This window comes from Vicia villosa, linkage group LG2 (genome assembly GCF_029867415.1).
Source record: "Vicia villosa cultivar HV-30 ecotype Madison, WI linkage group LG2, Vvil1.0, whole genome shotgun sequence".
NCBI classification, from domain to species: Eukaryota; Viridiplantae; Streptophyta; class Magnoliopsida; order Fabales; family Fabaceae; genus Vicia; species Vicia villosa.
Genome location: NC_081181.1, coordinates 172,530,201 through 172,557,303, shown reverse-complemented (window position 1 = coordinate 172,557,303; position 27,103 = coordinate 172,530,201). Strand labels below are relative to the sequence as shown.

Here is a 27,103-nt window from a genome sequence, read left to right as displayed (position 1 = left end):
TCATTCATTAATGTGTGTGTACGCATAAACCACCACAAGTGCAACAACAATAGCACCTCTCATCATCGTGTACCAAGTACAACAAATCAACCCAACAACAACAGAGCATTTACATCATCGTTCATCAAAACACATGATAACCATATTTACCATGAACAACATCCATTTGCATAACAAGCAGAAGCAACCACATTATCACAGCACACAATCATTGCACATATTCAATTATGCAACCAACAATTCATTGCACCTCATCAATTATGCAAAACCAGAATAAACCACATTTGGAGAAAACGATACTTTTCAAAGTAAAATCAATTTATTGTTGTTTTATTTATTTCATACGGTAGAGCATTCAATTTAAGGAACAACGTCCGAAACGGCGTCTAAAACGGACTTACGGTTTGAAAATTACACATTTTTACATTTTTCAAAGAAAACAACTAACGCTACAGCACGCGGCGCAACCAAGGTTCGCGGCGCGACCTGAAGCACCCAAACACGTTCGCGGCGCCAACCTATGCACGCGGCGCGATACGAGAAAACAAGTACGCCTTCGCGGCGCCAACACTAGGACGCGACGCGAACTGCCGATTTCACAGACTTTCAGGTCTGCGTCAGTTCCTGCGATCTCACCCAATTTGAGTCCAAAACTGACTCTAAACATCATATACAGGCAGTTAATCATCAATTGCATCATTGTTCATCATCACACATCAAAACAACACATAATCAATCAATAATCCATGCAATTTTCATCAATTCATAACCTCCCTAAACCTAACATATAATCCAATTGACTCAACAACATCCCTAATCAATATTATTATCTAAGAACACGATAATAGATGATAACCGGAGAGTCCCCCCTTACCTTAGCCAAAGAGTTCTTGATTGGTCTCTCCCTCAATTGCTCCTCTTCACGTGCTAGCTTTCCAATCCCTCATCTCTTCTGCTCTGCTTTTCACGTTCCTTTCCCTTATTCCCAATTCTTATTATTTTATAAAATAAATTTTAATTGAAATAAGACCTTTACTAACATAACACCCCCTCATTCCTTAACATCACACATGGCCCAACACCATAAACCATCCTTTTCCAATTAAATCCTACAAGTCACCAATAATTCTAATTATTAATTAAATTTCCATTTAAATTAAAAACTAAAATATACGGGTGTTACACTAGTGGTAGTTTAAACAGTTAGGAACATTTTTGTGCATTTTCCGCAAAGCAAGAATCTAATTCCATGATGTTTTTGTTTCAATTTCATTCAAGTTTCTTAGATCCTTTTCTTTCTTCATGTACCATTTTATATCCCTTTATCACCCATTAATTCATCTTTCAATTTTTGGTTCAAGTTGAAAGAAAAATGGCAGATTCAAGCTTAGAAGGAGCCAAAAAGAAAGATGTGATTCGAATTGAACGTGAATCCGTCATTCCAATTCTGAAACCTAGGCTCTTCGTCTCAATGGTTAATCTTATGAGTATGTCTCCCTATGCTTCTTTTTTCTACTATCTATATAGTGATACTATGTACCACCTAGGCTTCTGAAGTAAATGTGTCTTCCTATTGGACACGACATGGCACAAAAACACTTGTGATTATATTCAATTTATTCATTTTTTAAAATTATTTCTATTGTTAACATATCAGTGTTGGCGTTCTATTTGTCGTTCTATTTGTCCTTAATAGTAGAGATTGCATTTTATCTATGAAATATTCACACATGACAATAATATCGACACATTGACATTAATAACACAATAGTATATAATCACATGTCTCATTATTGTATTGGTGTTTGACACTAATATGTCGGGCATCAGATGCGTCATGGATAACTATTCACTATCTTTCAAAATATGATGAAGATACACACGATACGAGGATACTAACATTGTGACTTTGGATATAGAGCATAGTGCCGATGGAGACGAGTTTTTGAAGCTGTGCAAAAGAATTGAATATACAATTAGAGCTTGGTATCATCTACAATTTGAGGATATGTTGGTATTATTTATTTTCTCGACCATTTTCAAATATCATATAGCTAGAACAATGTGTTTGGAGTAGGGTGGCAAAACGAGGCTGGTTTGTTGAACATGCCCTGGGTGGCAAAACGGAGTTGGTCTGTCGGACAGCCTCTTTTGCTCACATATTTTTGCAGGGCGGGTCAAAGTTTTAAATCAACACTTTAATATATTCGTCCCACTCCACTTCATTTTTACGGGTTTTTACAAACGCGTATATTAATGAGAATTTGTGCAATTTTTACTTTGCAAGGCACGCATAACCGCCCTACCCCCATTTATTTGCGGGTCAATCCAAAGTTTTATGTCTTAATACGCTCACTCCGTTGTTTTTTTGCGAGTTTTCGCTGGACAGGCCTAAACGGAGCATACAGATATCTCTGTTTGCCACCCCCTACTTTGGAGTTAATTAATTACTTCATGCATTTTTGTAACAGCAACTGCATTCACTCTTTGATCCCGTCTCTAGTGCCCAAAAGTTGGAACAAAAGGGCTTAACTTCTAAAGAAATAGATGTACTTGAACAAAAATTCTTGACCTATCTTTTTGAGGTATTTTGGATGCTTCAATAATTTACATAATATAAACTAATGCATTTAATTTATATATAATATAAGATTGTTTGATTCTTTACTTAGGTAATGAAAAAGAGCAACTTCAATATTGCAACTGATGATGAAATTAATGTTGCACTTTCTGGACAGTATCTTCTAAATCTTCCAATCACTGTTAATGAATCTAAGGTTTACAACTCTTTTTATGATTAGTTACTTAATGTGCTTTTAGCAGCTGCTAATCTGTTTCTTTTTGTCATTGAATGTAGCTTGACAATAAGCTTTTGAAAAAATATTTTGAAGCACATCCCTATAATAACCTTCCAGATTTTCATGAAAAGGTAATACTTCAAAACCTCTAACACCGACACCTTTATAAAAAGGTGTGTCGGTATCAGTATTGCTATCTTGCTATCTGAAACCGACATCAACACTTGTGATTACGTTTAATTTTTTTATTTTTTCTAATTATTATTTTTTCAAATTATTATCACTATCACATATCAGTGTCGTATTTATGGTGTTCATACTTCATAGTTCAAAACTATATAATTATTAACATCAAGAAAACTTCATCTCAAATAACCAAAAACATGAATCAAAGCATGATGCTGCTAGAAGATTGTCAAATTCTTCAAACTACATATTAACAACTTCATTATTTTAGTATATAATCTTTCGGCGCGGAATTGGAATCGATCAAACGACGGATTACTTTATAATGGAGAAAGTGGACATGCTCATCGCACGTTTCTGGGCATTTCTACTAAGAACACTCGGGTAATATAATTAAGAAACTCGTAATTGAAAATTTACCGACACTAAAATTAATATACGTCTTTGCAGGTTGGAAAAACTAGTAGCAAAAAGATCGAAAAGACATGGTAAAAAACTAGATCCAAAGAAGGACAAAAAAATAAACTCATCAGAAGAAGAAGCTTATCAAGATGATGTATATGACCGGATACGCCTTGAAAAGATGCCATTGAGGTCTTGTTGTAGTTGCTTTAGTTCATGTTCAATTGATTCTACACTTAGTTTTATAAGAAAATAGAAACTTGTCACCTTTATAGCACCAACACCTCTGAAAAGAGTCTGTCCGTGTCAGTGTCGTGTTTCTGCTGTCCGCTGTACTTCATAGCTTGTCACTTATGAAATTATTTGTTGTAATTTTCAGTTTTGGTAGTTTGCTAAGCAAGACAACAATCCAAGAACCTACATTTGATAGGATCATTGTTGTTTACAGGTATATATATTGTGTATAGAATACTACAAAAAAATGTTCTTTTTGAAAATACAGTCATCCTTTGTAGGCGAGCGAGTTCCAATTCAAAACCAGACAGAGGAATTTTCGTGAAGCATTTCAGAAACATCCCAATGGCCGACATGGAAATCGTTCTTGTGAGTTATCACAATTATAAAGCATTTCAAAAACATTTTATTGTTAGTGTTCGCAGTTATGTTGTGAACTTTGATAATCCCCAAAAGTTGACTTGTTGGCGAAGGCTCGAGTTTTGAGGAATGTGCTTCACTCAAGATCTCAAGTCCGAATCCTGCTAGGTGCTAATAATCTTTAGTTGTTGCTTGACAGCCAGAAAAGAAAAATCCTGGCCTGACTCCTATGGATTGGGTGAAGTTTCTCGGATCTGCTATAGTTGGGTTGGTTAGTTTTCTTTCACCGACACTAACCGAGTATATTAACCAAAGAGTTTAACAAACTAATCCATTCATTAAACAAGTTTAATTTCTCCTTCATAGGTAGCTGTAGTTAGTTCACTTCAAGCAGCTACAGCCGATTTGAGGGTTATTGGGGCCGTTTTTTCTACCGTTGTCGGTTATTGTGTTAAAACATACTTCACGTAAGCATGTTTAACTAACTAACTGTTCGCATTATTAATATCCACATTCAACATGTCTTTGATGAATCTATTTAACAAACAAAACAACTAGTAATTGTATTTAACTTAATATAGGTTTCAACAAAATTTGGCCACATATCAAGATATGATTACACAGTCGATGTATGAAAAACAACTCGACAGTGGAAGAGGAACACTTCTCCATTTATGTGATGATGTCATTCAACAAGAAGTAAGAAATTAGTGATTAGATTATTGGAGAAACAACTTTTGCATAATCCAAACATGTTAAAATAAGTGCTTATTTGAATTACTTAATGTACAGGTGAAAGAGGTAGTGATTTCATTCTTTATTCTGATGAAACAAGGAGAAGCTACAAGACAGGTATATGTATACATATATATAAGTCAATATTTTGATTCTAATTTGAAGAAACAATCAAGAGTGAGTTCTATTCTATGGTTGGTGTTTATAATATAAGCTATATGTGAGTTAAGGAACTGGATCGAAGGTGTGAAGAACTTCTCAGAAAAGAATTCAATGAGAGTTGCAATTTTGATGTAGACGATGCGGTTCATAAACTTGAGAAGCTGGGAATTGTTACTCGGGTGGGTGAGTTTGCTTCTATTTTCAAAGAATTATGCACTACTAAGTTATCAGATATACATACATTACCTATTTTCAGTTATAAATGAATTGTCCCACGCATCTGCACGGGTTCGATTAGTAGTGTGTGACATATAGTATATTATGATGACGATTTTGAGTTTTTTTAGTGAATTGAAGCTTTTTGTTGAAATTCAGGATCCTATAGGACAATATCAATGTGTTGGATTGAAGAGGGCTAGCGAGATAATCGGTGGTGCCACCACCGAAGAGATTGTAATTAAGGCAACACAAGGAAACATCACTCCTTGATTCTTACTATTCTTGTAAAAATAATGATTGTTAATATGTAACGAGTTAAAAATATATTCAAAAAAGACTACGAAATGCACCTTTCAATGCTTAAAGAGAAACAGTTCAATTCGACAGGAACTGTTCTAAGACAAAGGGGTCAAGTTAGTGAACCATGTCGTTAAAAACTTAAAATCAGTTCGACTTTTGGTTTTCAGAGCAATCCTAACAAAATGCACTGCACAAGAGATTTAAGAACTAACAAAATTCAAACAGGTAGACAAACATAATAACACAAATAAATTGTCACAAGCCGAATATAAGACAAACAAATCATAATCAATAAACAAAAACATTACTTTCTAGGGCATCAATCAATTCAAAAAACTTACTAAAATGATCCTAAGAAAGAAAAACATCATTGAATGAACATGTTTCAAGCAATGGTAACCTGAATAGTTCTTTTATGGTTCTTAGGTTGAGGAGGAGGAGGCAATTTCTGAACAGTAACACTAAGCACTCCATCTTGACAGATAGCAGAAACAGCATCAGCATTAGCATTCTTAGGAAGAACAAATTTGCGCATGAACTTGCCAACCCTTCGCTCCATTCTCGAATACTCGACTCCTTCTCCCCTCTTTTTCTCTCCGCTGATCACAAGGTAATCATCGTCTTCATGCAACCTGGTTGCAAACTCCCTTTCTTCTTTTCTTCCAATTCCAATACCCTTTTTTTGTTTAAGAAAAACCCAGACCAAATTCTGCTTCACGCGGCTTCTCTCACACTGGCGTACAACCTTCTCTCTTAAACATGTCTGTTGTCTTTCCTTTTTGTGGTCTGCAACTAATAGCCTCCACTGTTGCTGGTTCATCGCCGTAAACCAGAGATGTAATATGTTTTTCTCTCTGTGACCCTCTCGGTTCTCTTGTGTCCTCGCTTGTGACTTAGAGGCATGCAAATGCATCTTTTTTTTATCTCTTTTTAAAATTAATTTGTGATAGGCCACCAGTTAAGTATGTGTATAAGAGGAAGGGTAAGAGGGAAATGTGAATGAAATGGCACTAGTTCTAGAAGGACAGCTGGAAGGGAAAGAAATTGAAATAGGTTCGCAGGAGGCAAGAATAACAGAATGTACAGATGACAAGCCAGGATTGGAGGATCATGATTGGTATGCAAAGGAGAATCCAATAATAAGGGGCAAGAGAAGAAAATGGCAGGCAATACGTGAGTAGGAATTAAGGACTGAATGTGAGTTGTTTTCACATCAGTAGGGTGCTCTCTAGTGGGAGTCACATTTTATCCGTTCAGTACTATTTTCCATTTCCTCGAAGAGATTATTCCTCATCCAATGTACTGCTTATATGCTATAATCAATATACTACTATTTCCTCCATATTCATCTTGTTGTTTCCTGTTTGAGTGATTAAGCACATCAATTTCACATTGCGTTTGTTATTTGTCCTTCAAATTAGCTGTAGTTGGGCCTGTTAAGTTTGGGTTGAATCTGTGTAGAAAAGGACCAATAAAATTGAGTGATTCTATTTCTCAGGTCATCTTGTTTGATTAGTTTAAGTGGTTAGCTTTATACCAATAAGTTGTGTGCAACTTCCTTAACATAAATTTAAGTTTAACAAATTATTTTTAGTATTATTTAAATTGTCCCCATATCAGTGCTGTATTGTATCCATATCATACTATGTATTCTAACCTCTTAGGTTCGTAGGTGTTGTCAACGTTGCTTCAAATATTTGTTTCTAATGTTACGATGCTTTTGATGATCCTGAAACCAGACACTTGTCAATTAAGATTTTGTTGTTGTGATAACTTGGTTTACTTGGTAGGCATAATGAAGTGTTGCCTGAATTTACATTTCTTGCATGATTTTTTGTCGCATTATTTTGGTATATGCCTCTTTCTGGGTGGTTAAGTCTTAACTGTGTTTTATATTCTTTCTCATGTATAATCAACATTTATCTTATCTTAATATTTAATATTACTGTTCATGAAATAATTTTTGACAGGGTTTTCGGAAAAGGCATTGTGAAAGGTAAATCCAGAAATTCGATGTTTACTTCCGATGGCATGCACATTAAGGGAGAAAAGCCCAATAAAGAAGACAAAGTAGCGTAACATTCATTTTATTGATGGCGACAAATACATGTCATGTATCAATAAAGCAGTCAGGTAAAAGCATCCAATCTAAGTCTCTTAACCATGTTTTGGGCAGCCTGGATGAGATTCATGTGCAGCCATACAAAGTATTTGTCAAAGAGGAGCAGAAGAAGTTGCATGAGCATTGGTTAGTGATATTTTCGGTGCTATCTTTTTTTGTTAAATTTTTATCATTGAACTTGTTCTTAAACATCGCATTGTTATTGCTCATTAGAATATATTTTATTTCTGTAGGTTGCAATTGGTGATCAAAGACCTCCCTGTAGCATGTGCAAACAGGATGCAGAGACAGATACAAAGAGATGTAATGAGGAATTCTTTGGTGGAAGAGATGAAGGACAAATCAAGTCCACTCTTTGAAGTTTGTAATACTGTTTCCTTCTGATGGATCAAGATGAGGATGATATAAGCCCAGTAGAGGACCCGAATGAGGATGTGAGCTCAGGAGGCAAACTTCAGGATCAAAACGAGGATAGTATAAGCCCAGTAGAGGATCAGCATGAAGGTGTGAGCTCAGGGAGTGAACTTCAGGATCAAGATGAGGATAATGTAAGCCCAGTTGAGAATCAGAATGAAGATGTGAGTTCCGGGGGCGAACTTCACGATCAAGATGAGGATAACATGAGCTCAGAGGAGGAGCTTCAAAATGTGGTGGAGGATGGAAGAGATCTAAATGATCTGTCTAGCATGAAAGATTAGAGCTCCTGAGATCCGGTCCTCACATAATTCGTACTCTAGTTGTAATGACCATTTCAATAAAGTGAGTATGGATTCAGAAAAGAATATTGTTTTATCAAAATCAGACGATACTGTTGGAAATTATGAGGATTAATTCCATCAAGTTTTGTTCCAAAATGACAAATGTGAGAATGGCAATAAATGCTTCATAAATAGTCCCACATAGAAAGTGGAGCAAACTTTAAAAGCATTTATGTATCACTTGGAACAATGTACATTCCAAAAGAGCCAAAGAGGATAAAGTGTCACATAGGTGGTCCCAAGCCTTATGCCACTTGTCTCTACCAAAAACACCCTCACCGGCGACACCGGGTCCGAGGGCGTGGGCGTAGAGGCGCTAGTGGCGGCTTCATCGGAGCGATCGGGCTATTCGCGGCGTTAATGAGGCGGCGCCGGTGGCGCTCCGGCGACATTCCATGAAGTGGTGCATTGTATTTTATGAACCATTGCAATTATATATATTTTAAATAATATTGTTTCATGAAGAGTTGCAACTTATGAAACACACTTTTGCATGGGCTATAAATACAAACTTGTTATTTTCGGAATCAATACACAAAAATCATTATCCTCTGATATATTTTCCAGACAGCTTCCTTGCATTCGAGTTTCTTCACCGGTCTTGTGCAGACTCGAGTAAGGCTGAATTATCCTGGGTATTCAGGCCGTTCCAACTCTAAGACAATCGAGAGTGTGCTTGAAATACTTTTAAGGAAAGTGATTCCGTTCGCGATTCAGCCTGGATCCATTCGATCTCACCGATATTTCTAACAATCTTAAAAGTATTTGTTCTTCAATGGCTTCCGACGCTGCAGTTTCAAGCATCAAAGTTATGAACCAGGATCTTGTCAAATTGGATCGCTTTGATGGAACAAATTACACCAGATGGCAAGACAAGATGACATTCCTTCTGACTGCCCTGAAGATTCAATATGTCTTAGATCCTGACTTGCCGCCTATTCCAGAACCAACAGATGATGATTCTGAAGAAGTCAAAAAAGAACGCAAGAAACGTAAGGAGGACGAATTGCTGTGTCGTGGACATATCCTAAATACATTATCTGATCGTCTCTACGACCTCTATACGGACAATCCCTCCGCGGTTGAGATATGGAAAGCCCTCAAGTTTAAATTCAAGGCCGAAGAAGAAGGTACGAAAAAGTTTTTAATTTCTAAGTACTTTGATTTTAAATTTGTAGACGGTAAACCAATTCTTCCCCAAGTGCACGAATTGCAAGTCCTGGTGAACAAAATCAAAGCAGTGAAAATAGACATCCCAGAAACCTTTCAAGTTGGTGCAATCATTGCAAAATTGCCACTTTCGTGGAAAGGCTATAGAAAGAAATTGCTGCACAGTTCCGAGGATTTTTCCTTGGAGAAAATCCAGAAACACCTTCGAATCGAGGAGGAATCGAAGGCAAGGGAAAAATCAGAATCTGCAGGTCTTTCCAAAGCCAATGCTGTGACCAACAAAGAAAGAAAGAAGCATGATAGCAACAAGCGTCATCTAGGACCAAAAAAGGAACTTAACAAGTTCAAGAATTCTGGGGGTCAGAAAGGTCCAAAGACCGGATGCTTTGTTTGTGGAAAACCTGGACATTATGCTCGAGATTGCAAGCACAATAAATCAAAGAATGAGATCAATGCTGTTCATTCAAATGATAACATAATCGCTACTGTGAGCGAGATTATGGCAATCCAGGGCAAAGTTCAGGGTTGGTGGTACGATACATGTGCCACGGTGCATGTCTCCTATGACAGGGCTGCATTCAAAACCTATTCTGAGACTAATGATGGACAAGAGGTACAAATGGGAAATGAAGTACGATCTAAGGTTGTTGGAACTGGATCGGTTGAACTCAACTTCACTTCCGGAAAGAAAATTACTCTTGTCAATGTGCTTCATGTCCCAGACATGAATAGGAATCTTGTTAGTGGGGATTTATTGGGTAAACCTGGTATTAAATCTGTTTATGAATCGGGCAAACTTATATTGACCCGTAATGGTGTATTTGTTGGAAAAGGATATTCCGCTGAGGGAATGATCAAACTATGTATTACCAACAATATGATTAATGAAATTTCTAATTCTGCTTATATGCTTGATTCTGTTTCTTTATGGCACAATAGATTAGCACATACTGGTATTAGTTCTATGAAGAGACTAATTAAATCTGGAATGATATCATGTAACATCAATGATTTTAACAAATGTGAATTATGCGTTAAATCAAAGATGATTAAAAAACCTTTCAAAAGTGTTGAAAGAAAGACAAATGTACTTGATCTTATACATTCAGATTTGTGCGAATTTAATGGCATGTTAACCCGTGGGGGAAACAGATATTTCATCACTTTCGTTGATGATGCTTCTAGATACACATATGTATATCTCTTAAAGCATAAAGATGAAGCTTTTAATGCCTTTAAGATTTATAAAGCGGAAGTAGAAAATCAATTAAGTAGAAGTATAAAAGTCCTTAGAAGTGATAGGGGCGGTGAATACTTCTCTACTGAATTTGATGCATTTTGTGAAGAACATGGCATAATACATGAATGTTCGGCGCCTAGAACACCGCAACAAAATGGCATAGCCGAAAGAAAGAACCGAACATATCAAGAGATAATGAATGCTATGTTAATGCATTCACAATTACCTTTCAATTTGTGGGGCGAAGCGTTACTATCCGCTTGTCACATAATAAATAGAATTCCTTTAAAGAAAACTGGTATTTCTCCATATGAGGTATGGAAAAACATGGCACCGAATATTGGTTATTTCAAAGTGTGGGGGTGTGTCGCTTACTACAAAAATATGGATCCTAAGAGAACCAAGTTGGGTCCTCGAGGGATAAGATGTGCTTTCGTTGGATATGCACAAAATAGTAAAGCATACAGACTTTTAAATTTAGAGTCTAATATCATTGTTGAATCCCGGGATGTAGAATTCTTTGAAAATCTTATCACTAAGGATAAAGAATCGGAGTCGGCCACAAATAAAGAATCTTATGAAGAAGATTCTTCTCGGATTGTAGAAATACAACCTGAAGGCACTCCTCAGATCATTGAATCACAACCCGAACCAAGGATAAGCAAAAGAGTCCGGAAAACAAAGAACTTAGGACCAGACGAAATTGATTCTCAATCCATTTCGTTTTATCTGGTCGAGGGAAATAGTACAAAATTCGTTCAAAGTATTCCGGTCATACTTCAAGTACGGGATGATCCTAAAACTTATAAGGAAGCAATAACTTCCAGGGACTCCTCTTTTTGGAAGGATGCTATCAAAGATGAAATGGATTCAATTATGTCCAACCACACTTGGGAACTTGTCGACTTACCAAAGGGATCAAGGCCCATTGGATGCAAATGGGTGTTTAAAAGGAAATATCATAGTGATGGTACCTTAAACACTTATAAAGCAAGATTAGTGGCAAAGGGATTCAGACAAAAGGAAGGTATAGATTACTTTGACACCTATGCACCAGTGGCAAGAACAACCACAATTCGATTGTTGTTTGCCTTAGCCTCTTTGAATGATCTTATAGTTCATCAAATGGATGTTAAAACAGCGTTCCTAAACGGAGATCTCGATGAGGAAATCTATATGGAACAACCAGAAGGCTACGTACTTCCTGGAAATGAACTAAAGGTGTGCAAACTAGTCAAATCCTTATATGGATTGAAACAAGCACCAAAACAATGGCATCAAAAATCTGACTCTACAATATTGTCAAATGGATTTATTCCTAATTCTTGCGACAAGTGCCTATATACAAAAGTGTACAAAGACACTGTAATATTTCTGTGTCTCTATGTTGATGACATGCTAATAATTAGCAACAAAATGAATGGGATTTTAGAAACAAAGAAATTTCTAACTTCCACTTTCAAGATGAAAGATCTTGGACTTGTTGACACTATTTTAGGAATAAAAGTCAAGCGAAATAGTGGGGGTTATGAACTTAATCAAACACATTATATTGAGAAAATGCTTGATAAGTTCAAACACCTACAATTCAAGGAAGTAACCACTCCATTTGATCATGTAATCAAGCTTGAAAAGAATGATGGAAGAGCAGTGGCTCAACTAGAATATGCAAGTGCAATCGGATGTCTCATGTACTTAATGCAATGTACCAGACCTGACATATCTTTTGCAGTTAGTAAAATGAGTAGATTTACTAGCAACCCGAGTAATGAACATTGGAAGGCAATCACGAGAATTTTTGGGTATTTACTGAAAACCAAAAATCTTGGCCTTCATTATGGTAAGTTTCCTGCCATACTAGAAGGATATACCGATGCGAGTTGGATATCAAATGTTGGAGATCATAAATCTACAACTGGTTGGATATTTACACTAGCTGGAGGAGCAATTTCTTGGAGGAGCAAGAAACAAACATGCATCACTCTTTCGACCATGGAATCAGAGTTTGTGGCTCTCGCTTCCGCTGGTCAAGAAGCAGAATGGTTGAGGGATCTTCTATTAGAAGTTCCATTGGCTAAGGACAATGTTTCAAAGGTTATGATACACTGTGATAGCCAAGCCACTCTAGCAAGAGCATTCAGCGAAGTGTATAATGGAAAGTCTAGGCATATAGGACTTAGACATTCGTTCGTGAGAAAGTTGATTAAGGATGGAATCATTTCACTCACGTATATACGAACAAATTATAATTTGGCTGATCCGTTTACTAAGCCACTGGCCAGAGACTTAGTAAAAACAACCTCGAGAGGCATGGGGTTGAAACTCCTTGAGTAAGAGTTCCGACAACGGCGGCAACCCAATCTTATGTTAACAGAACATTTACTTCAAGATTTTCAATGGGTAACAACAAGTCGTTGATTTGGATAATTGTCAAACATTTCGTGATAATGTTGACTTTGAAACGAGGGTTGAGTTTTACTTTAAAAAAAAAAAAACTCTTAATGAAGTTCAATACCAGGGGTACGTGTCTTGTGGAAAAGGACACAATATGAACTTCACCTATGTGAATTTCGAGATGGTGCCGTCTCAAAGTGAGAGTTGGAGTTTCTCTCATGAAAAATTCATGAAACAGGATAGCACATGGCCATAAATAAGTGCTAGGCGAGTTATGCAGAGGAAGAACCCTTAAAGAGTGTGTGTAAGGCGACACCGGTCTAATCATATGGATTCATGGTTTAAAAGCTTTGCTACCTAATATTCCGATTAAACTTTGTGTTGTCCTCACTAAGGATAAGTTTTAAATCGAAAGATACCTAACTGTATTAACACTCTTTATACTATATTTCTGGAATTATTAGATTTGTCATTATTAGAACAAGTGGGGGATTGTGGAAATTATGAGGATTAATTCCATCAAGTTTTGTTCCAAAATGACAAATGTGAGAATGGCAATAAATGCTTCATAAATAGTCCCACATAGAAAGTGGAGCAAACTTTAAAAGCATTTATATATCACTTGGAACAATGTACATTCCAAAAGAGCCAAAGAGGATAAAGTGCCACATAGTCATATGTGGTGGTCCCAAGCCTTATGCCACTTGTCTCTACCAAAAACACCCTCGCCGGTGTCGCCACCGGCGACACCGGCTCCGGCTCCGGGACCGGGTCCGAGGGCGTGGGCGTAGAGGCGCTAGTGGCGGCTTGTAGACGACACTTGAGCACTTAGGCACGTCGCATCGGAGCGATCGGGCTATTCGCGGCGTTAATGAGGCGGCGCCGGTGGCGCTCCGGCGGGCGGCCCGGCCTTCGGCCGGCATACTGCGAATATGTTTTAATTATTGCCTAAAGTTTGATTTTTGAATTTGAATTCGAAATACATAACATTCCATGAAGTGGTGCATTGTATTTTATGAACCATTGCAATTATATATATTTTAAATAATATTGTTTCATGAAGAGTTGCAACTTATGAAACACACTTTTGCATGGGCTATAAATACAAACTTGTTATTTTCGGAATCAATACACAAAAATCATTATCCTCTGATATATTTTCCAGACAGCTTCCTTGCATTCGAGTTTCTTCACCGGTCTTGTGCAGACTCGAGTAAGGCTGAATTATCCTGGGTATTCAGGCCGTTCCAACTCTAAGACAATCGAGAGTGTGCTTGAAATACTTTTAAGGAAAGTGATTCCGTTCGCGATTCAGCCTGGATCCATTCGATCTCACCGATATTTCTAACAGATACTTCACCAAATAAAGACGAGTATCCAAGGAATACAAACGTTTGTGATGTTTCCACTGATGAAGGAGCAGCTTTCACTTCTGGAAGTGATGTCTGGCAAACTGTTGAAATGGCACCACATTCATATTATGACTCTGTGGCAACAAACAAGTATACAGCTAATGGGTTATCACTGGTTAACCCTCAAGTCAACGAAGATCAGAGAACCCATGTGATTGATCTTGAAGCTGATTTGCATCAAGAAGAGACAGGTAAAGAGTTGTTACATGGGAATTTGGACAATGGTCCCAAGCCTTAGTCTTTGGGTGTGATGGTATTGGCAGCAACAATATTAAGTTTTAGTGTTTGTGGCATTTTTGGTTTGCCAAGAATGAGAGCTTTAGTGTTGGTAATTTATAAACCATTGAAAGGTGTTTTCATGTTGAAGGAATATACTAGCATTATCTTCAAGATGACTTGTTGGAGGTTGATCAATGGCATGCTATTTCAAGTTTCCTCTATACCTAGCCAACAAATATAATTTTGAATAAATCAGTCATGATATTTATTAGTATTGTTCATGGTACATATTTCTTAGTGTTGTTCATGGTACAGTTCGTCATAAAATCAAATCGAATTAAACTAAAATAATTGGATTGGTATATCCGTTTGGACCAAAATTATTGATTTGGTAAATTTGGTTTGGAATTTCGAACTGTACCAAACTAACTGTAAGAAGGCAATTTTTCTTAAACCGATTCATTTATTAAAGAATCAAATTGTTTGTATTTTTTTAAATAATTTTTTAACTTGTTTTTAACATTTTTCAATTTCATCTTTAATTTCAATTTGGTTTATTTTTTATTTTTATTTAGTTTTAGAATTGTTTGTGTAATATGATTATTTTAACAGCAATTCAATTATTAAAGTTTGCTATACTGGTTGATAGTTAATTCATTATTTTAGGTAGGGAAGGTTGATATTGGATCCTACCAATTTGTTTGGACGGATTGATAAATGATATGACCAAATATTGTGGAGAATACTTAGGCTCACACACTCTAGTGAAAAAAACCAACAATGTTCTTAAAATTCTGAATTTAACCTTTAGACACAATCAAAATCATTTAAGTCAAATCTCAAACCTAAGGCTGACCATATATGAATATATATGGAGGTTAACTTTCATACACATTTGAGTCTTATAACGTATCAAACCTTCCTCCTTCTTTATTCTTCATTTCACCTTAGAGACTTTACTTATAACCCAAAATCAAGCTCGTGAGCAAACTTGTCTTCCATCATATTTGAAGTTTTCTTGCTACTTATATTGCATTGCATTCAAGGTTAGGACATCAATCAATCTCTATTGCACTCCATTTAATCGAAAAATTACAGACTTCTCACATTCGATAAAATTTTCAATTTTTGTTTTGTTTTTAATGTATTAGTTTGAAGTTAAATGCATTATAGGTTGATTATGACACATTAGGACACATAATATGTTGTTTATTGAGGCATGCATGTAGATTCTTTGAAGGATGAAGTTAGAATATTAGGGTATGCTCTGTTCTTTTATTTTCTGGTTTCAGGAGGATACAAAAGTTAATTTGTAACATCCCTATTTACCTGAGTACGATTATGAAGTACTAAGAGAGAATTATGGATTAATTATGCATTAGGAAGGGAAGTTGTTAGAATGGAAAGAGTTAAGTTAGAATTCAACTAATGGCATGATGGTAATTATCACTTAGTTTGAGGGCATAATGGACCTTGAGTAATGTTGCATGATATAAGGCCTTGTTTGGGTGCATGCTATTCATTTTTGTTTCACAATTCAGAATTTGGAGCAAGAGAGAAAGGAGGAAATCATGTTCATCCTTTGCATTTTCGCACCCTAAGAACAGCCTTCACTAAATCAGGTATATCTCTCAACTCGTAACTCCGATCGTAACGATTCTGGTCCCATTGGAAAGCTAACGAATTTCTCTTTGATTTGCACCTATGGTTCGCATTTATAGCTTCTGTTTTGAAGGAGAAAAACGAGTTTGAAGTTGGGACATGCATGCTGAATGTGATGAAGAATGGGCTGCGGGTTTGATGAGTTTGGAGTTGGAGTTTTGGTCAAGATAGGAACTCAATTGCAGCATGTTCATCATCCAAAGCTCCATTCATGCAAGGTGAGTCCTTAGATAGTGACTTGGGGAATTAGCATGCAAGGGTTAGAATTGGGGTTAGGGAATTGTGAGAATGATCCATGAATCTATGATGATAAAACATGTTTATGTGATAATTGCTGGTAGTATGTGATTTAATTGATCAAATATGTGTTCTTATGATCATTTGCATGCTATAGATTGCTAAAATATGATGATACTCGTATTTGGAATGTTATAGGTATTTGGATTGGGATTGGTTTTGGTTAGGGACTGATAAAATGCAGATTTTTGGGACTGTCAGTCATGTAACCGGTTACATGGTTGACGTAACCGGTTACATGTGTGAAAAAGGGTGAAAACGCAGTTTTACAGTGATGTAACCGGTTACATGATTCATGTAACCCGTTACATTGCTGTTGGACAGATTTTTCAAAACTTCGGAAATTCATAACTTTTGCGTCGTAAGTCCGTTTCGCGCAAACTTTATATCGTTGGAAAGCTAGTAACATGTACTATCTAATAAAATTGATCCCCAAATCATAATGTTTGATTTAATAATATTGGAACCCCACTTAGTGCGCCTCGTCGGGCGAGATTTTACGTTACTAACTGCCCCGAGAGCAGTTCCGTTCCGAATAGAGAACCGAACGCCTCCTTAGTCGTGTGAGACTTGTTTAAATTATATTTGAACATGTTAATGCTGTCAATGATCATGGATGTGTTGATTCTTAATATGCGGATCATTAATTAATGCATTATATTGATATGCTTTATGATGATCATATTATGTTTATTCGTCCGTTTGATTGACGTTCGGAGATGGTTGCTTGTTTGTGGCATGATGCCTTGTGTGATAATGATCATTAATTCCCATTGTTTCGGTTAAACATTCGGGATTGATTGTATTGTGTGATTGACGCTTGTTATGCGTGTGGTATGCTAGAATCGAAGTGGGCCACTACTAGGTGGTAAGGCACCATTGTATATGGACTAGTTTCCAATTACCATTGCGATGTGCTCGTGAGTTTCCGTACGGGGTTTTACTCACTTGCTGTTAACACATTGGCGTTCTTGGTATGATTAACACACCTGAACTACCGTTGCAGTGTGCTTGTGAGGGTCTGGAGGCGTTTTACTCACTTGTTGTGTACACACTCGCGTGCTCGGTATGATGGCGTTATGCGGCTAAGTAAGCCTACGCATAACAGGTAAACCATCTCTAGTGATGCCATGTAGGCTACATCATTAGGTTCCTACCCGGATGGGCTCATGCGTCGAGACGGCGTGTTGCACTTGTTGTTAACACCACGTGCGTACAAATGGTTAATGGGACGGTGTCGCCTCTTAGGCAAGGTCATCTCGCAGCCAAGTAGGCTTGTGCGAACCCATTTAATCACTCTTGCAGGGTGCTTGTGCAAGTCTCTTGACAAATAGGCATGGGTGAACCCACCGAGGGTGTGCGTGCAGCCTTGGTAGTTTGGTTGTTACCACTTCTGGATTCCCCGTACATGGGTATGGGTCTGCATACGTGTTTGTTGTACTATTTGTGTACTTGTGATATGATGACTCCTATGGTGGACGATTCATGTGTTTGCTCCGTACTTGTACCGGACGTGAGGTTGAACCCCGGATCAATGGTGGATTCGGTTTTGTTGATGCATGTACCCTGTAGAACCGAGTGGACCCATAGGATAGGAGGACTCACTGAGATTTAGTAATCTCACCCCAATCAACTTATATTTTTTTCAGGTGCAGTTTAGTAGAGTTTGGTCAGTAGCAGGTATGGACTGAAGACTTGGAAGTGGTGATGGCTCGGAGACCTCGTCAGATCTCATTCCGCTGTGCAAGATCCATTGAAGACTCATGTATTATGCTTCTTAGTAGAATTTCATGTTGTATTTTATATGGATCTTTCTATAACTATAGCTTTTGTATGTACTCAAATATCAATTTTTAACGTTTCATGCATAATATACTAGTCAGTTATGTATGGGGTGTTACAGTTGGTATCAGAGCAGGTCGATTCTCGGCCGAGCCATGAGACATCACTAGCAATTCCTTTTCCTCCTCTCAAGTGTGCGTTGCTAGCCTGATTTTACTGAAATCTCATTCAGTTGTTGAACTTGATCAACTCATCGACTGAGTGTGAGACAGTAGAATTACGGCAGAGCCGCCACGAGGACTCGTAAAACCTGCAAGGTTGTGAACCCAAGTTGTTGGAGTGGGATGAGTAATGAATTGTTGGACGTTTTAAGTGGATGATATTGGAGTCATCAAGATTAAGGAGAGCGTTCGACACGAAGTAGTGATACCCAAACTGTCAAGGTGTGGTTTGAGGCAGCTAAAACCCCCAGGATTTTGATTGGACGAAGTGAAACCTTCTCTAAGTCTTGGTAATAGCAAGGGAAATCCAAATGAGATTGAGTAGGAGCCTTGTAAGGGAGATTCTCCGAAGGTGTTGAGCTGGGAATTAGTAGGATTCAGTATTGATGATGCCGCCGGTGTTAAGTATGACTGGTGAGCTGATAGGACAGAATGACCTTTGGAAATGCGGACAAAGGAGTTAGACATTTCTGATTGCGCTGGTACGGACAGTAATTGGATGGGCGAAGTATTAGATCCTGATCCAACTTGAAGCACCCTAAGAGAGAGTAGTTTCCTAGTAAGGGTTGGTGGAATGTATGAGTGTGGTAACTTAAGATTGGCGAAGCTTGAATACCTTGTCGGTGGAAGAGGGCATGCATTTCCGTTCTTATCATTTTGTATTTAAGTTCTAGAACTACGCTAGATAGAATATGAAATGATGTAGAAACGTGAAATGCAGTGACCTAAGTTCTTGATTAGTTGTTGTTTGTCTGACCCCGAGTGAAGCCATAGAACTACGCTTGGCGTTGGGCGTTCAGGCGAGTAAGAACTAAGATCTATCCGGAACGTCAGTAGGATGATCGCAGTTATGTTGGTTGTTAGGAACCATAGTATTCCTATCTGGACTGAATTATCCTTGGAATCTCATGCATGCGTGGGACAAGTGGGTACACGCACTGCATGGTAATCCGAAGTTGAACTTCAAATCTTCGTGCTTGGAATTTTTGGCTTTCCGAGTAAGTAAACCTTGGTGTGTAGCACTCTCAGGTTTTAGCATCCTGAGGAGTGTGATTCGAAGGACTTGAGGAACGATGAGCCTATTGGAAGCCTGTTCAGACACTTGTCGGTTGTGACTTTAGGATACGCGTGGATATCGTTATACGCCACAAAGGTAGGTTACCTGGATACATGGTCTCGGAGTTGGACCACCATGTTGGTACTACCAGACGGGTATAATGCCACAGTATCGCTATCGTGCACAAGATGCATGAGTAATCCTTTTTCCGACATGTGTGGGACAAAGGTGATCTGAAGCTCAAGGTAGAATTCTGATTTGGCACTTGTGAGATGCAGATCCAGACTCTCATAAGGTATGTGGGATAAGGATCCATACGTCGCGCTCGATAGTAGAGGAATGACTAGACAACCGGTGGTGAAATGGATCAAGACCCACTACTATACTTATGAAGACTCTGAATGATCGTGCTCGCGTGAGTTAGTATCAGATTGTACCTTGGGGACGTTCTCGTTTCGTGAAGTGTTAAGTTGGAAATTTTGCATGAGTGTCTAGAGTGGGACTCATGTGCGGTCATGATATCCTGGTCAGCATGGTGAGTGGCTATCATGTACCATTGGCGACCGGTGATGGAATATGTGAATCGTGTCTTGGACTAGTTCGATGTGTGATGTGTCTGGTAAGGTATTGCTAGATACTCTGAGTGGAGAAGTGTTAATCTTGGTAAAGCATGGACATTTTGGTTTGAGAACTGCTAAGGAGTTTATAAGAGAGATGTTCGAAGTGCAAAGTGCAAAGTGCAATTTCTTGCATTGTGGCTACGCTCTGACTGTTAGGAGCACCGAAATGAAGGATGCAGCCGCCGAGGAAGTCAGTGTAGTGTATGATTCAGAGGTGGAACAGACATTAGATGACTGTGTGAATAGAGTGTGGCTATGGGAGGATCGTTATATCAGTAAGTCGCACGAGTTATCAGAGGTGATACTACGCTAAGAGAATGAAGGAGTATGGTTGGGTAGAAGTTGTGTAAATTTGCTAGAGTTATCATGAGCTGCAGTACGTTGTGAAGGGTTCGATATACCGGTTGAGCAACAAAGATTTGTTGGAATGAAAAACATAGCAGATGTACACTGTGGAAATCAGTGACAAGGACGAACCTCTAAGTCAGTGAGTGTTTGGGTTTCATGTCCTGAGGATGAATCGTGTACCTAAGTTGTGGTAGATGAACTATATGGAATGGCAGAATAAGTAGAAGCTTGATTCTGGAGAGTATGCAACTTTGAAGAGTAGTAGTCGATGATGGATGTATATGGAGTCCTGGCACGTGTTGTATTTGGACGACTGTAGATAAGGAATTATTGTGTATTAACGGAAGCTAAGTAAATTATGGATATTATGTGAGTCAAAGGATTTCAAGGTGTGTGACTTGTTGGAATCATAGTAGCGCAACAGATCAAGGAAGAAGCAGATAAGTCAGAGGTAGGAACGAGCGGACTATTTGTAGGATTTTATGTTGGGATGAAAGTATCTTTCTAAAGGAAATTGTCGAAGTAGCGTTTTGTCCATTCCAGTCTCTTGAGGATCCACCATAAACTCGAGAGGTGTTGTCAATGGACCAGCTTGGGAATATATTTTTGTGGATGGCATGCGGTCCGACGTTCGTAGGTTATCAGCTTAGCTTGTCAGTCACAAGGGTTGGACTGAGTATCAGACCGTTGAAATGCTGAAGGCTAGAGAGGACATTCAGTTAGCGCAAGTTCTTTGTGGTTATGCCTTGTGTACTATGATTGTACAGGAAGACTGGTACAATGGTTACAGGTCAGTTGTTGAATTCTGTGTCTTATCAGTAGAATCTTGTTCGAAGTTGTCAAATGTCAAGGCGATAGTTGCAAGACGATTACACCTTCGCGGTTTACGGTGACAGTTGTATAAGTAAAGATAAATTTGGAACAATCATCCTAAGGCTTTAGGAACCAGAGGTTAAGACCGAGGAATTTGGAGATCACCTAATGACATTGTATGGACTCGAGTGGAGAATAATTTGAAGTGTTGTCGCAGAAGTGATGTTGTGGCGGTAATTCTCAAACGGGAAGTAATTCAAGGAGCTGAGTGGATCAGTAATGTTTGTTGAACGAGGGTGAACACATCAGAGAATGAAACGAAGGATATCCGACATGAGTGGATTATTGGAGTTTTTGAAGTTTTGGAGATTCAGTGCAGAGCAGTAAAGGTCAAGGACCCTGGAAGGACCCTTTCCCCAGGTGTGTCAAGACGAAGTATCAGATTAGACATGTTGCTTGAGAGTTAAGGTTTCTAATCATGTGTAGTGGGATGCAAGCGTTTTGGCAGATTATGTTTCTTCGTATGGAATGACCATCAGATAGAGTAGAGAGATTATCTGAAGAGAAATGTAAGGAACATTTCATCCCCTGGTTGGTATAGTTTTGGACACGTTGTTTCCGTGGTGATCAAAAAGAATTCGAGGACGAATTCAATTTAAGGGGGGGAGAATGTAACATCCCTATTTACCTGAGTATGATTATGAAGTACTAAGAGAGAATTATGGATTAATTATGCATTAGGAAGGGAAGTTGTTAGAATGGAAAGAGTTAAGTTAGAATTCAACTAATGGCATGATGGTAATTATCACTTAGTTTGAGGGCATAATGGACCTTGAGTAATGTTGCATGATATAAGGCCTTGTTTGGGTGCATGCTATTCATTTTTGTTTCACAATTCAGAATTTGGAGCAAGAGAGAAAGGAGGAAATCATGTTCATCCTTTGCATTTTCGCACCCTAAGAACAGCCTTCACTAAATCAGGTATATCTCTCAACTCGTAACTCCGATCGTAACGATTCTGGTCCCATTGGAAAGCTAACGAATTTCTCTTCGATTTGCACCTATGGTTCGCATTTATAGCTTCTGTTTTGAAGGAGAAAACGAGTTTGAAGTTGGGACATGCATGCTGAATGTGATGAAGAATGGGCTGCGGGTTTGATGAGTTTGGAGTTGGAGTTTTGGTCAAGATAGGAACTCAATTGCAGCATGTTCATCATCCAAAGCTCCATTCATGCAAGGTGAGTCCTTAGATAGTGACTTGGGGAATTAGCATGCAAGGGTTAGAATTGGGGTTAGGGAATTGTGAGAATGATCCATGAATCTATGATGATAAAACATGTTTATGTGATAATTGCTGGTAGTATGTGATTTAATTGATCAAATATGTGTTCTTATGATCATTTGCATGCTATAGATTGCTAAAATATGATGATACTCGTATTTGGAATGTTATAGGTATTTGGATTGGGATTGGTTTTGGTTAGGGACTGATAAAATGCAGATTTTTGGGACTGTCAGTCATGTAACCGGTTACATGGTTGACGTAACCGGTTACATGTGTGAAAAAGGGTGAAAAACGCAGTTTTACAGTGATGTAACCGGTTACATGATTCATGTAACCCGTTACATTGCTGTTGGACAGATTTTCCAAAACTTCGGAAATTCATAACTTTTGCGTCGTAAGTCCGTTTCGCGCAAACTTTATATCGTTGGAAAGCTAGTAACATGTACTATCTAATAAAATTGATCCCCAAATCAGAATGTTTGATTTAATAATATTGGAACCCCACTTAGTGCGCCTCGTCGGGCGAGATTTTACGTTACTAACTGCCCCGAGAGCAGTTCCGTTCCGAATAGAGAACCGAACGCCTCCTTAGTCGTGTGAGACTTGTTTAAATTATATTTGAACATGTTAATGCTGTCAATGATCATGGATGTGTTGATTCTTAATATGCGGATCATTAATTAATGCATTATATTGATATGCTTTATGATGATCATATTATGTTTATTCGTCCGTTCGATTGACGTTCGGAGATGGTTGCTTGTTTGTGGCATGATGCCTTGTGTGATAATGATCATTAATTCCCATTGTTTCGGTTAAACATTCGGGATTGATTGTATTGTGTGATTGATGCTTGTTATGCGTGTGGTATGCTAGAATCGAAGTGGGCCACTACTAGGTGGTAAGGCACCATTAATTACCATTGCGATGTGCTCGTGAGTTTCCGTACGGGGTTTTACTCACTTGCTGTTAACACATTGGCGTTCTTGGTATGATTAACACACCTGAACTACCGTTGCAGTGTGCTTGTGAGGGTCTGGAGGCGTTTTACTCACTTGTTGTGTACACACTCGCGTGCTCGGTATGATGGCGTTATGCGGCTAAGTAAGCCTACGCATAACAGGTAAACCATCTCTAGTGATGCCATGTAGGCTACATCATTAGGTTCCTACCCGGATGGGCTCATGCGTCGAGACGGCGTGTTGCACTTGCTGTTAACACCACGTGCGTACAAATGGTTAATGGGACGGTGTCGCCTCTTAGGCAAGGTCATCTCGCAGCCAAGTAGGCTTGTGCGAACCCATTTAATCACTCTTGCAGGGTGCTTGTGCAAGTCTCTTGACAAATAGGCATGGGTGAACCCACCGAGGGTGTGCGTGCAGCCTTGGTAGTTTGGTTGTTACCACTTCTGGATTCCCCGTACATGGGTATGGGTCTGCATACGTGTTTGTTGTACTATTTGTGTACTTGTGATATGATGACTCCTATGGTGGACGATTCATGTGTTTGCTCCGTACTTGTACCGGACGTGAGGTTGAACCCCGGATCAATGGTGGATTCGGTTTTGTTGATGCATGTACCCTGTAGAACCGAGTGGACCCATAGGATAGGAGGACTCACTGAGATTTAGTAATCTCACCCCAATCAACTTATATTTTTTTCAGGTGCAGTTTAGTAGAGTTTGGTCAGTAGCAGGTATGGACTGAAGACTTGGAAGTGGTGATGGCTCGGAGACCTCGTCAGATCTCATTCCGCTGTGCAAGATCCATTGAAGACTCATGTATTATGCTTCTTAGTAGAATTTCATGTTGTATTTTATATGGATCTTTCTATAACTATAGCTTTTGTATGTACTCAAATATCAATTTTTAACGTTTCATGCATAATATACTAGTCAGTTATGTATGGGGTGTTACATAATTACTGTATTTTGTTGTTTTGCAATGCTTAAGTTAACTTCCAAATTTTATTTTTCTATGTTATTTTATTGATTTTTTCTGTTTTGTCCCCTGATTTTGACTTCTTTGATTATGATATGATTTTTTAGTGTAATTACAATTAAAATGTCTGCCGTTGGTGCCACTTCATTTGATGTTGAAACATCATCTTTCAAAGTTCACGTGTCTCCGACATCTTCTTCTCTAAGACACGAGTCCCATGTTGATGCTCCTGATGTTCCAGGAGTCCAACCTACTACTTTTGTTTCTGATGTTTATCCAAGAGACTCCTCATACACCTCACTATTTTATTTATATGCAGACCATGTTGTCAGACACGTGTGAGATTGAGAGGTAAAATGAATACATATTATTATTTTAAACATATCTATTATAAAATTTGAACTTTGTAACGTTGATATACGAAACGTCTTGCAATACAAGAAGCAGAGGAGGAATCTGGAGGTCAGATATACTAGTAGTTGACTTTTTCTTTGATTTTGATCATTTTGATTTGTATTTTGTGAACGATATATGATTTGCATTTTGAATTAATATATGATATTTTCATTGAATTACATTTGTGTATGGTTTAATTGAATTATATATGGTATTTTGATTCTATTATGTGATCAATGTATGGTTTGATTGAATTATATAAGGTTTATTAAAACATGTCAAATTTATAACAAAAACAGAAAGAAAATTTACTTTCTTGAAGGTTACTACGGAAGTTACTTTCCGCAGTATCACTGAATTATGAAATAAACATATTATCATGAGTTCAAATGTATCTTTTAGATTAGTAGGAAACTCACCCTTCCATAATACAGAGGTTAAATTGCATATTAATCTTTGATAGAATGGAAGTAACTACTTACGAAGTATTTTCAATGTGACTCATTTACGAACTTTCATATTTTCAATGAAAAAAATTGAGAATGTTAATTCCCATAAAATTTTATATAATTTAAAGAAAATATAATTATCAATATTCCTAAGAAATATCAAATTAGAAAATTTCTCACCCCACTTCATAGCATTTAGGTGCACCACCGAATTGATAAATTTGTCCTCGTGCTTTCGTAGATGGATCTCTAGAAGCACCCCTTTTTTTTTACGTTTATTTTATTCCGTAGATGCACATACAGAAGCATTCCGTGGATGCATCTACGGAAGCAGACAACAACAAAAGTATTTTGAACCATAAAAGACCCATGCATTGATTCATTGATTAATAGATATTACAACAAAATTTCAAACATAAAATTAAGAAAGCTAATAGATCTAAGAAATTACAACGGTTAAAACAATGTCATCTAACCCATGCATCATTTGAATGCAATCGATGTGTCATTTCACTTCACCCCTACTCGCCTTATTATTGCGGTACCATTAGTTATACACTTGCCTTAGGTTTGATATGTTGTCGGGTTCCTTCCTTTTCAATGTGGCAAGTATATTTTTCGGTTGGACAAAATTCAAGGACATGTCTTTAATAGATGCCTTCTCAACCGGATTGAGCCGACATGCTATAGGGTGGCCTTGTAATTTTGCGCACAATTCATGGTAATACAAACCACAAATAACAGAGCTTCTCCACTTCTTGCTAGCCAACATAGAACAACAGATTTTAAATGGACACTCGCATTTTCTAGTACTCGTGTCGTCTTTTTTAAACTTCTTTAGAGGAGGATTGTATTTCCCGTTTCTTTCGCACAACATTGTAACAAACAGGTTTCTTCTTGCGATACTATTATCTGATCTTCCGATTACCACACCAAATCCAAGGTTAACTGCTTTTCGACGAATCCATGTTAGTATGCTTTCACGATCATCAAAGTCGTGCTTGCTAATAAAGTCACCTCCGACATCTACCACATTTGCGACTACCTCATTGATACTCGCACTAACATCGACTAAAGAAGCTAATTTACTTGAAATATTATCTGGGTGCACCATACCTATTTTGCCAAAAATCACACAGAATTACAAAATGCTGGAAAAAAACTTGCAGGGACTATTCCGTAGATCCATCTACGGAAGTGTTCTTCCTCAACACATTCCGTAGATCCATCTACGAAAACTACGTTACATTTTCTGCACAAAAAATGATTGATAATGTGAACAATGTAGTGGTTGAAAGTGATTATTTACCTGAAATTCAAACTCTTCTAGCTCCCTTTGATTTGTTGCACCAAAAAGTTTGAGTCTTGGAGCGATATAAGGTATTGATGAAGTAGGGTTTTTAGGGTGTGGAGTATGTGGTGTTTGGAGAAATGAAACAATGGAGAGAGTGATCATGCTGATTCAAACTATATCAGACACTTCCGTAGATGCATCTACGGAAGAATGTGGCGCTAAGAGCAT

The 27,103-nt window shown here is 38.0% G+C and overlaps 4 protein-coding genes across 5 annotated transcripts; 2 read left to right on the top strand and 2 right to left on the bottom strand.

The window, feature by feature from the left end:
- The first annotated feature begins 1,281 nt into the window (after positions 1–1,281).
- Positions 1,282–5,665, top strand: LOC131647460 (uncharacterized). 2 transcript variants are annotated; one of them, XM_058917347.1, is made up of 15 exons: positions 1,282–1,487; positions 1,920–2,014; positions 2,472–2,585; positions 2,673–2,777; positions 2,858–2,929; positions 3,256–3,368; positions 3,435–3,578; positions 3,766–3,834; positions 3,902–3,989; positions 4,180–4,251; positions 4,347–4,447; positions 4,562–4,679; positions 4,773–4,832; positions 4,946–5,060; positions 5,253–5,665. In XM_058917347.1, exons 1-15 carry the CDS (start codon positions 1,373–1,375, stop codon positions 5,294–5,296), a joined length of 1,425 nt encoding a protein of 474 aa, XP_058773330.1. In that variant the 5' UTR covers positions 1,282–1,372; the 3' UTR covers positions 5,297–5,665. The 2 variants fall into 2 exon arrangements, with proteins under 2 accessions (XP_058773330.1, XP_058773329.1); XM_058917346.1 differs by having other exon boundaries at positions 1,289–1,487; positions 4,946–5,056.
- LOC131647461 (18.9 kDa heat shock protein-like) lies at positions 5,664–6,714 on the bottom strand. The gene has a single exon (XM_058917348.1). It carries the CDS (start codon positions 6,307–6,309, stop codon positions 5,782–5,784), a length of 528 nt encoding a protein of 175 aa, XP_058773331.1. The 5' UTR covers positions 6,310–6,714; the 3' UTR covers positions 5,664–5,781.
- A 659-nt stretch (positions 6,715–7,373) lies between these two features.
- Positions 7,374–8,209, top strand: LOC131647459 (uncharacterized). Its single transcript, XM_058917345.1, has 2 exons — positions 7,374–7,644; positions 7,752–8,209. The coding sequence occupies exons 1-2, from the start codon at positions 7,490–7,492 to the stop codon at positions 7,900–7,902; spliced, it is 306 nt and encodes a 101-aa protein (XP_058773328.1). The 5' UTR covers positions 7,374–7,489; the 3' UTR covers positions 7,903–8,209.
- A 17,919-nt stretch (positions 8,210–26,128) lies between these two features.
- LOC131650669 (uncharacterized) lies at positions 26,129–26,695 on the bottom strand. Its single transcript, XM_058920371.1, has one exon. The coding sequence runs from the start codon at positions 26,693–26,695 to the stop codon at positions 26,129–26,131; it is 567 nt and encodes a 188-aa protein (XP_058776354.1).
- Positions 26,696–27,103: the final 408 nt, after the last annotated feature.